Source organism: Calypte anna, chromosome 1 (assembly GCF_003957555.1).
Source record: "Calypte anna isolate BGI_N300 chromosome 1, bCalAnn1_v1.p, whole genome shotgun sequence".
Taxonomy (NCBI): domain Eukaryota; kingdom Metazoa; phylum Chordata; class Aves; order Apodiformes; family Trochilidae; genus Calypte; species Calypte anna.
The window spans coordinates 71623669-71635811 of NC_044244.1; the positions used below are offsets into that span (position 1 = coordinate 71623669).

General features: G+C 39.1%; 1 protein-coding gene across 1 annotated transcript in view; it reads left to right on the top strand.

The window, feature by feature from the left end:
- Positions 1 to 2328: 2328 nt before the first annotated feature.
- GABRR3 (gamma-aminobutyric acid type A receptor rho3 subunit) overlaps positions 2329 to 12143 on the top strand; it is a 29338-nt gene continuing 19523 nt past the window's right edge. The window contains exons 1-2 of the mRNA XM_030462116.1: positions 2329 to 2450; positions 9544 to 9656. Of these exons, the coding sequence (XP_030317976.1) occupies positions 2329 to 2450; positions 9544 to 9656 (235 nt within the window). The remainder of the gene's footprint in view (positions 2451 to 9543; positions 9657 to 12143) is intronic.

Genomic DNA, 12143 nt, shown 5'->3' on the forward strand with positions numbered 1-12143 from the left:
AGGAAATGAAAAAAATTCTAGTATGAAGGAACAGTGTTGCTGTGGGTGACATCTATTGCCCTCACTGATATTGCATACCCGGTAATGGAAGTGTTCACCATTTCAGTCTGCGGGAGTCCCTCCTGAAGACTTCACATATGTGGGCTAGACAGTTAATTTCTGGAAATACACCACAGCCAAGGACAGAGAGGTGGTGCTTAGATTTTAAGTGTGCTTAGGTAGGGCCCCACCAGGTTATATTTAGTGTTACAACATCAACAGCACGAAGGTGGTAGAATTATGTCAGTGCATCCAGCTCTTATTTTAAATTAGAGCTGCTTTTAGTGGAGGCAGTCAAAGGAACATTGAGCATGTTTGGAAATTCTCCATGGAGCACTCTTTTCAGCACCACATCTGTACAGTTCTTGCTACAGCCAGGACTAATAAAACAGTGGGGTGCTGATAGCTGAACAAAACCAACATCTAATTGACTGTTCCTCTCTTAAAGACTGCCCTTTTGGCTGATGTGCTGTCTGCAGAGAGGGATATCCATATACAGCTTGGTCAGGGGCATGCCAGTCATTTTGCAAAGCCAACTTGTTTGAAATGCCTGAATCAGGGGTTCTAAGCACTCCTTTTTCCAGCTGGGAAACAAATAAACCAAGTCAATTGTACTTATTTATTTTTAATGGACTCTTTTGTCTTCCTTGAGGTCAGCATACAAAGATCATTTACGTACTAGCATGACATGATCTAACCTAACCTCATGTCCCCTTCAGAGTTCTTTGTGGATAACCTCAGCACCTGAAACTTCCTCTTCTTCCCCATTCTTTGTCTTCTGCTTAGCAAGGGTAACAGATAGCAATTTCAGCTAAGAAACACATTAACTTCTAAAATATGGCTTCCCCAAAAGTCCCTTAACCAGACTCACTCAGGAACAAGGATTATCTTTCTTTGGCATGCATTCTCATTGCAGTTAGTGTTTAGAAAACACCAGAAACCTCCTTCTGTAAGTCATTTGAACCTGAGAATTATTTCTTAGTCCAAATTAAGTTAGTTGAGAATCTCAGGGAACTTCTGAGGAGACAAATTGTCTACATCACAGAATTATTGTCCCATTATACTGGTGTGTTAACAGTCTCAGCCAACACAGTATTTGGTTTGTTTTCATTCCTCTGTCTTACTTAGGAAGAAGCCTACTTCTGAGAGACCTGATCTACCTCTGTTAGATAGGGGTTGGGTGTTTCCATTTCACTAACTTTTAGTCTCATATCTCTAATTTTCTAGATAAAGAAAAACTAAACACATGCTGTTAATTTTGATGATTACTGAACTTTCTGATAGCTTGAAGAGGATAATTTTGACTGTGCCAGCTCAGAAGGTGTGTCCAGTATTGCCCAGTGTTAAGTCCACAGGAAATTTTATCACCATTCATAGGAGAAACAGGCATGCTCAAGTTATTGCTTAAGCAGCATTTTGTTAATAAAAAGCTTTGTGATTCAGTTTGCTTTTGAACAGGCAGGGAAGGCTATATGAAATACAGGTGAAATTTGGGGGAGGTGGAAGGATACTGGATCTTTAGACATGCACATACCTTTTCAATTTAGAGAAAATTAAATAGCTGCAGAGCGTAGGGGAAAAAAATTTTAAATTTCCAGATTTTATTGAGGAATCTTTAAAAAAAAAACCTCATTTTTAGTTTGGACTTGCTCCATGGTGTTGTGCTGTCCACAGGTAATTCTGTATCTTCAGACAAAATGCTTGCTACTGCAGATCACAGAAACAAAAACGATGTTAATGGTTGGGAAGGCAATACAATGTAGCCAGTTAACAAAAGAGCTTGCTCTGTACAGAAAATTATTTTGAGCAGATACACACATATATAGAAAGCAAGATTAATTTAGAGACCTTAGTCATTAAAGCAGATTTTTGTATGGTTTTGTGTGGGATTTAAGGGGGATTAAATGTTTGACATCACTTTGCATGCACAGGCTATGTTGAAGAGGTTGCTGAGCGGGTGATGGAGAATTCATATATGTGCCTATGCTGAAATGGATCAGACTGCAGCCTGGCCAAACAAGTTGCTGTATCTACTACATTTTTAAAAGCAAAGTGCTTCTGGTTTGACAGCAGATGATGCAGGGATGTAGAGCTGAGAGACTTTTTATGATTTACCAAAATATGAGGGGAACTTGGCTAGGGCATCAGAACCGGGATGCCCCTGTCTTCTGTCTTCAGTGACTCCTTGCTTCCTGTGCATCTTTTGTTTGCTATGCTGTTTCTAAACACTAAAAAGAAAAGGTCAGCAAGGTGGATTGGCTGATCAGGTGCATTTCTCTTTTGGAAGACATGGTGCTGGTCATGAAGCTTCTGTTCCTCACCTGCCTGTGGCCGACAGCAGTGCTACACAGTGCTCAAAGTCAGCATCCTCATCCTCGACAACAGTATTCATTCTTAAGAAAATATAACAGGTAAGCAATATGCTCTCTGTGTTTATGTGATAAACGTCATGCTGTCAGCGACCTTTCCATACACCCTCTTTGTTCACAGTCCTGTTGTGACAGTTTCTGAATTTGTATTATGCATAGGAAGTTCCCAAAACAGAAATGGTGATTTTGTGACTGCTCCATATATATGCAAGTCTGTACAGACCCACACACAGCTCTTTTAACTTGTGTGAAGCCAGACTACTATTGTGTTGTAGCAAGTATTCTTGCCCTTTTGCTCCCGTTACAAGGGGCAGAAATGCCTTCTACAGTTCTCTGTTAATGTTATAAGGTGACTATCCATTACATAAACATCAGAGTAGTTACACTATCAAGATAGAGAAGACAATTTTACATCACTAAATGAAGTGAATTCTATCTCATTTGTAATGATGACAGTGTGTTCACTTTCTGAAGTCTACTTTTCCTTTTAGACTTTGAAGATTGTGTCTATTTTTTTGTCCTTCCAAACAAATAGTTGGTTTAAAATGAATAATGATGCAAAGGTTTTTCCTTGTAAGTTTCTGTGCATTTCCTAGAAATGCAACTTCACATCTCCTATGTGAGGCCTCTGAATGATTAGATTCCAGATGAATCTAATAGTATGTAAAGAGATCAATGATTGCCAATGATAATCCAAGCAAAAGCTCTCTTCATTGTGAGGCAGAAGAAATTGTAGTAAGTATCTTCATTTAAGAAAGGAGAAGGGACACAACCTGTACATTTTTCTATATAGTTGACTCTCTATTGAAATGGGGGGGGAGCTCATAGTTCATTCACAGAGTATCATCTATCGAGGAAAAGTAACATAATTGGACTCTTCTGATGTGTTTAAGCTGTTTGTAAGTTACATGCTTTGTGGCAAGTATACAGCTGTTTATCTTCTGTATCACTTGTTACCTGATAATCCAGCAGTGACATACCTCTGAATCCCTACATGTCTTGATAAAATCACGTTTAAGCAATTCAAGATAATAGATCATAACCCAGTGACACAATGGAGGTGCCTGGAGATGCTGCATCACTCAGTACTCCTGGATTTCAATTCAGGCTCATAGGCTTAGGTTTGTTCTGAGCCAAAAGCTCACGAAAAGAATGGCTATTCAGCAGACTGTTTCATACTCACTGACAGTTTTGGAGTGAGTGCTAGTGGACAATTATTTGTAATAATAAAATAAACAGAACTAGCCCTAGTATAAAAATAAGGTCTAATCTAGTCCTTGGCTAGTCTCAGGAAGCAGTTAAGACTCAAGTGGAAACAGAATAAAACATCTTCTTATTACGGTAGTGTTAAGGAAGGTCTATTTGAAGTCTTGTTGATACACTTTTGTCAGCAGTAAAAGGGAAACATATGCTACTGTTGTTTGCATTTATCCTTGTCTGCATTAGCTGAGAGGAGTTGGTCCATCACTGGTTTAAAAATTCACAAAGCAGGAAAAGAGCCTGGTGGTAGGAGACAGCATATTTTATGGCATCCTGTTGGATGTTCTTTATTTACCTCTTGCCACAGAATAGCAGTAACAATAATAGCTCAGTCTCCTCTCCATCTTCACAGACCTTTACTAATACCAACAAATAGACCCATACAACAGTCCTGTGGGACAGGCAGGATGACATTCTCAGCTGACAATGACTAGTGTAGCAGTTTTCTTTAAACAAAGAAAAGGCTCAGCCTTACATGTCTTTCTAGGCCCTAGTGATTTGGAACTAGGAAGAAGACTGCAGAATCTGAGCCACAGAAGATCCCAAAACTTAATAGCTGCAAATCAGCTTTTCTGTGGAAAGGATCCAAATATGTTTAATTTCTCTTTGTTTGATTCTCTGCTTTTGTTTCTAAAGGCAGCATTATCCTCTAGTACATTGTAACAGAGTGACTTTCCACCAGCCTCTTTTTCTTTCTGGGGAAAAACCTTTCAGCCAGCACCAGGGTTATTAGGGACACAGCTGACAGATGGCCTTGGTTAAATGGGTGGCCTTTTAAAAAGAATCCCATGTGAAAATGTTACTTAACCTACAAGTTCTACTGTTTTAATAGAGTAACCCAATTCTCCCTCCAAAGCTATTTGTCTGCATTCTCTTGTAAAGAAGATTTTAAAGCATTAGCCAAAAGTACATGAGAAAGAGATTATTCTCATGGTCCATTTCCTACAGCAAAGAACAAAACATTTGACTGTCAAAATATTAGGCTTTTTGTCAGTACATATTGCTGCATACAGAAAACCTGGAAATGCATTTTGAGATAGAACTGTGCAATTTTAATTCTTACATATATCTGAGTTTCAGAGTTTTATAAATACAGTAAAAGTTTCAGAGATCACACTGCTATATGATTCCACAGACTCTCCTGGTAATAAGATTTCTGTAAGTTCTACTTTTGTGTACCTTTCATTTGGTAGTAGCCAGAGTACTTCAGGGACATAGCACTGGGAAGAAGTTTATGGATGTCTAGGCTCCTTCATGCTGTTCTTTTAATAAACTTACTTCCATCTTAGTTTCATTTAGAATGTGATGAGAACTTTTCCCCAATACCTCCACTCTGCATCAATAAAGGATACCTTTATTATCCAAGGTACCTTGGATAATAAATTACAGTAACTGAAAACAAAAACCTCTCCTGACTACCCTTCCTGAGACATGAGTTTCAGGTTTTTCAAAATTTGTTGTGATGAGGATGGTTCTCATCCTGAATACCCAAAGGTGCCCTAGCCTTCTTCCAGAGTCTTACCAAGGACTCACCTTATTGTTAGTTACATGGGGTATTAAGACAGAAAAACAGCTATGCAGGATATTAGCAAATGTCCATGTACTATGGTGACCTGTTTCCAACAAAGACTGTAAGCACAAGTTTGGAAGAATAAGCACAGAGCAACCTTACACGGTATTTCTCCCTAATACTCTCTACCTCATCTAGTCATCAGATTTCCTTCAGGCTGCCTGCTTCAGGAGCAGTTTGTGCAGATTTAGTGGTCTTCATTGGATTTCTTTTCCATTAACTTGTTCGGTTTCCTCTTGAACCAATATAAACTTTTGATAATCTGTTAAGTCAAAGACAACCAGATGGGATACTATCCACAGCACTTCCATGAATGCCTTATGGAACTATACTTATGTCAGTGAGTGGTTAAATGTTTTAATGAAAAATGATCCAAGTACACCTGAGCAACCCTTTGATCTTTCTTTCAGTAACAGGTATTGAATTTTAGGTAGGAGCAGCTAAATTGGTCTTTAAAAGCATGCCACATATTTGTCCATCATTAAAGAATTCTGAATTAGTTACTTGGGTTTTGTAGGCAGTGACTAATTGCTCTTTGAGAGTTCTGTCAGGCAACAGAGCATGGAGCCATGAGTCCATGTGACGGTGTTGGTGTCCAAAGAGTATGTCTCACTTTCTTCATCTGCAGAGCTAGTGCTATATGCTTCCTACGTAAGTACTACCAGGGTTGTTTTCCCTAAGTGATGTGAAACACTTCAAGTGCTTTTTATGATCTCTGTTGGAATGTAATTATAGATTAACATTTCATTTGCATAATGTAAAATGTTCCTTTGAATACAACTGTGTAAAGCAGAGCTATTGTAAGTAGTAGTTTCTTGAGCATCCGCTTTACTGAGGCTGAAAACCTCACATTTAACATTGCTCAAATCTATGGCAACACCAAGCCATCTGTCAAAGTTCATTTTATTACCACCACCCCAGGAAGGTAAAGAGAGATTTCCTTTCCTTAGGTGCATATAGGCCTTCGCCCTCAAACACCACAGCCTGACATATGCCATACAATAAATATGCAGAAACAATCACTGCACATAGACTCCTGGAATATGGTGTGCTGGTCAAAGCTGTATGACAGAGACCAGGGTGCCATGCCACTGAAATAGTATCTCTGTCTTTGCTGTGCTTCTGTGAGAATGGAAAGGATATTTTGACTGACCCTGGGAAGCTTTTCAGTGACCTAGGCTAGTTAAATCTGGCTTCTTCTTAATGGAATTGGTGCCACATGAAGGAGCACTCAAGAAAACATCTGCTGATAACTTCTCAGTGCTGTGATGCAGATCAATATATATGGGGGGAAGATTTCTTTTGAGTAAACAAACACATACATGTGATTCCCTTTGAGTCATCAGTTAAATTACTTTAATGCTGCAGTGAGGACAGTTTATACTGTAACTCTTAGCCAAGGAGCAACATCTGCAGTCCAGATGCTGATATTAAACAAGTATCTACTGTCTGGAGAGCACTGCTTAGCCTTGGGTGAGAGGAACAGTCAAGGAGTAGAAAAAATGCAAAGCAGAAGTGTAGCACTTTAAAAATTATTTAGAAAAGTATTGGCAGTTTTCTGAGTTTTGTTACCTTTACTAGTGCTATATTACCATTCTCCATGAAATTAGTTCCAAGTGCCATGAGTATATATCTCTGCGTGTTAGCCCATTTTCCATTGCAAAAAAAAAAGTAATACTCTGCCAAAGGAAGGTATTGAAGAAAAGATGCAGCATGCTTGCAATGGAAGTGCTATTCTGACCCCTGCAAGATCTTACCTGGCTTGAACAACCACTTTTGATAGCAGCTAGAAATAATTATAGTTACTCCACCATTTGTATATAGAACATCAGCTTAAAGAGGCATAAAAGAAGCTTTTCATAGGTAGTATTTCTGTTTATTTTGTTCTCATCCAGGAAAACAGAAGGAATATCAAAATCCTGTATCATTTTTCAGTGGCTCATTAAGAAAATCCTGCCCTGATAGTTTGTTTTGCCTCTCTTGACTAAAGAAAGTTTCCTCAGTCACATATAGCTTCTAGTTAGAAGTTGTAATAAATGTACCGCTGTTCTATCCTGCTTCTTCAAATGAAATCATCCCACAGGTATTTTTCTTGGCACATCTAATGACAAATAACCTAATGCTTTCAAAGTGAATTAGCTGTGTCATACCATTCTGAATATAATTAATAATTTTCTCTTATACTGCTTCCCAGGCAGCAGAATTTCCCATATGCTTATCGTGGGGCACTGCAACTCTTCAGTTCTATACCCATCCTACTCAGATTCAGGCTTCCTGATATTTAATTCTCTGAAGCATAGGGTTTCATTTTAGCATCCACATAATTTTCATACTTAGAAAGTGAAAGTCTGTATTTTAAATGCCTAATGGATGTTTTAATTGCCCTGGTAATTTGCTTCAGAAATCACTGACATTCAAGAATACTCAGGTAAATTAATTTGTTCAAGCCCAGAGGTTCTGATTCACCCAGGAGCCACTTCAGCATTCTCGTAACATAGAATTTTAAAAAGTAATTTCTTGGACGTCATTATTAAGAAAAAAGGGGGAGTTAAAGAAAAAAGCAAAGTAAATACAGGTGCAGACCTTATCCTAAGGTATTCCATACCTCATCATAAGCAGACTACAAGGCAAATCTTCAGAAAAGTTTTCTAGCATTCAGTCTAAAGTAGTAATTAGGGTTGCTGGCAGCAAAGTTCCAGGGATTCACATAAGGCATGAAAGTAATTGTATTTAGGGCTAGTCTATTGCCTGGGGCAAAGCTCCTGTATATGTCATTCCTCCAGATATCTATTTAACCTCTTCTTAAACAGCCCAAATTAAAGGAGTCTCAAAACCTGCCCAAGCAATGTGTTCCCATGTTTCACTATTCTCACCATGACAAAGGGTTCCCTCATGTGTACCACAGATCTCCCTTGTTGCCACTGTTTGTCCTGCAGAGGAGTGGGCATGGAGGAAAGGGTCCTGCAAAAGGGATCAGTTCTTGGCAGGCAGCCAGATGTGTAGAAGCATCCAGAGGGGAATTGGCAGAGGAGAGTTGGCAGCAGAGAGTTTTCCCTTCCGGCCTGTAAAAGCTCATTATATGTTCTGAAGACTTTAATGTATTTCCTCAGTCTTCCTCCTCTAATTTAAACTTACACAGGCTCTTAGTGCCTTCCCATGCATTTCCTGAAATGGGGGCCCAAAGAATGGGAACCGAAGGAGACACCATAGCAGAGACAAATAATGTAACAAATTCTTTCTAAAGTTTGTGTCCTCAAACTGCCAGCTATGACTGTAGATCTTGTTTGTGCTTTAACCCGATAACTGGTACCAAATCCTTCTGGTGTCTGTGCCATGGTCTCTCTTCATAGGGAAGCAGAAAAAGAACCTGCATTCTATTGGGCATTTGTCATTCATTTTAAATACTGGGCCAGCACATGAGATTTCTATCTGGAGAGCTTGGGTCCATTAGGCATGTGAATTTCCCAGTGGAGTTTGGGATGATGTGCAGTACATTCTGTGAAGGGAAGAAAGGTAGTAGCAGTCTCCAGAAAGAGGTACAGAATCCATGGCATCCTGCTTGGAACCCAGGTACATCTGTGTTGCTTTGGTGCTACACAGAGGCCCAGATGCATGTATGTGAGCAAGGAGTTGAAAGGGACACCCACTGGCTCATTGGAGTTGCCTGCTCTGAAGGGATTCCTTCCCAGTTGAAGCTTTGGGTGGTGTGTGGGATTCCTTGAACTGTGTGAATGCTCAGGGAATGCCTTCTCCTTTAACAGCAGCATGGAAAGAAGTGCAGAGATGAAGCTCTTGATGCAAAGAAATGCTGCATGCCTGAGCAGCAAGTAAGCTAACAAGTAACTCCTCCTGAAAAATTACTGACTCATTTGAGCTCCTAGGGAAAAAAAAAAAAAAAAAAAGTAAAAAAAAAAGAATAAAAAAGAGAGAGAGTAAAAAAAAAAAAAAGTCACTGCAATATGGATAATGTATGAAGTGATTTAAAACCATGGATGTATGATGTTATTCCCAAGTTCTAAGTTGCAAGTGGTTCTGTGATACAGTCTCTGAGGGTATCAAAAGAGGAGCTAGCTTCCTGGGACTTTTTATATATAATTGGTGGTACTCATGGGCCTGTGGGCCTGGGCAACCTCATACCTGATTTCCCTGCCTTTTCCAACACATTTTCTCCAACTCCCTTATCATACCAGATGCAACTGTCCAGGATTCTTGTGTCCCTGCTTCTTTTAACTAGGACTCTGACTGTCAAGCAGAAAAAAAGAAAAGAAAAAAAGAAATTTCTTACTTTTTTTTTTTTAAATGTAGCAAACGAGAAATTAAAATGAGGAAACTTGACAGCACCAAAGTACGGCCACTTAAATCTGAACAGATTCTTCACATAGAGGACCATGACTTTGCATTGAGACCTGGATTTGGAGGTAAGCAGCAAGTGCTTGTGCTGTTCTGGTTAGTAGTTTATCCTCTTTCTGGAAGTTTACTTAAACTTTGTCCAGCAGTCTCATTTAAAATTCAATGAAAGACTTAACTGCAGCTCATCTTTTTCAGTGTGCTCCAGGAAAAAAAGAAAGAAGAAATACAGACATATTTGAAGACAAGGGACTGGGTTTTTTTCTTGAGCGTATCAAGAAGAGAAATTGTTCAAACTGTCTCCTTTTAAGAACTAACTTTAAATAATACTGTTAGGATAGGGTTATTTTATAACAGTGATTGGGGTATCCCTGTAAATTGCAGTCTTTTGCAGTTAGCAAATTACTTAGTCATGAAATTTGTTTTGATAGATTGAAATTAGCCATCAACTCCTAAATCTCTTTACTCTATATGAAATTTAAAAACTACCCACAGACCTTTAGTTTATTACTATGTTATTTCTGTGGTTTTGTGCACTATGATGATTATTTCTTCATTTAACAAAACTGCCTGTGGATAGAGGGAGGATTCAGTGGGATGTTCACAGTTTGGATTCAACTTTGACTCTCCTTCATGAAAAGTAAAATGGGAAAGCTGCCCCACTAACAAGCTTTGTCTGAGCCTTTGCACCACCAGTTCTGTGTTCATGATTCATGAAAATAGACCAAACTGCTCTGGATTATGAAGCCAAAATGCAATATATGAGGACCAATAATCAGCTGTGTAAACAAACATAAATCTCAGAGGCCAGCCAAAGCCTGTGGAGCTGTTCCTGTTGACACCAGCTGCTGGGATCTAAGGCCTGGCAAGCTTGCCAAGAGAGACATGGGGTAAGAAAAGCCTCTCTGGATGCACTGGGAGAATGTAAAAGGGTTTCTTGCTACCCCAGAAATTATGCCTCACCAGAGAGCAAAAATCTTGCCTGATTTTGAGCAACAGTTGAGATGGGTCTGTTTCTTGACAACAAAAGTTAGGATACTTCTTGCCTGTCTAGTCTGGTATCTCTTAGCCTGGGCATCTTCATGTTACCATCTGCTTGAGAGTGTCATCTCAGAAAGGAAGCAGCATTTCCATGAAAGCAAACAGCAGTTTGGGATGTACTTTATAACTACATCATCCCAGAAATCAATACTTATGATGTACATAAAAGCAGCTTTCAGAATATGCTGTGTGATCTGGCGGCTGTAATTCTCCATAGGCAGTGGGGATTTTTTTACACCCAGCAAATCTGTACCAGGCTTTTCCCCCTTGTCCTTTTCAGATGACTGGTCGTAGAGTCCATTCAATTCCTGTTGGAGACAGCTGTAGTTTTTTCCACTGACTTCATTGGGCAGGCCTCTCAATCATCACATTGCCATGGGTATGATTACAGCTGTACTCATGCCTTTCAGAAACAGCTCTCAGCAGAAGAGTGCATCAGCTTTGTTTTTCTTCTTTCATCCACATGCCATAGTGGCATGGGAGGCACTTTTTTTTTGGTCACATCCAATAGTTCACACACCTCTAAATTTTCTTTCTTAGTATGTGGAATCTCTCTAAGACTGAAACAGATTCATTAACATTTTTACAGCACACAGTGAAAAAAGTCTCGGCAAACTTAATATTGATTCTAAACTTGTACTTCATTATTCATATATTTCCACTCATTTCAGTGATGTTACAGTAATAAAGAATGGGTTTCTTTTTTTCACAAGAGTCCAGTTAGTAAGGCCGCCGCAGAAAGTTAGTGCACATTTGTGACCTCATTAGAGGACAAAACTCACCAACTGAAACACAAAGCTGAGTAACATAGCTAGAATTATTCTATGACAGCAGAGTACAGGTTTCTCTGAAGAATGCTGGTGATTACATGTCCAGCAGAAGGAAACTTAACCAGAGGAGATAGAATCAGAGCTACCATTCCTACAGTCATTGCTACAGCAGTCATAACGTAGCCCTGAACTGTATAAAGACTTGCAACAGGCTTGAACTGCAAAAAGGCTTTATGTATTTAAAGCAGGTGAATTTTTGGGTTTGTTTTTATCAAATCTAATGAGGTATTATAGTAATGTGATTAATGAAGGGTTTGTATCTGTCGCATGCCACAGCGCATGGTTTATTCAACTCAGCACAATGCATCAATTCACAATATTGCTGCGAGGAAAAAAAGAACCAGGTCAAATTATCATGGTGAAAACCAAGTATTTTGAAAATATTTTCTACCTTTAGTTGTGGAACAAGAAAAAAAGGAAGTTTCAATGATAGACTTTATTACTTTAGCTCCATTGCGGTCCTTTGTCTGAGGTGGTCAATCATCCTTTGCATCAGTTTGGGAGAAAAAGATGCTGGAAAATTCATTCTGTTTTGAACCTGCCAGATATTTTTAAGTTCAGGGAACTGCTAAATCTATGTCTGGCTTGTTTGATTTCATTTTGCCCTACACATGCAAAGTAAATAAGTCAGACTACAGGATCCAGAGATTTTAGTATTTATAATGAAGTAACAAAGCAACAACAGAG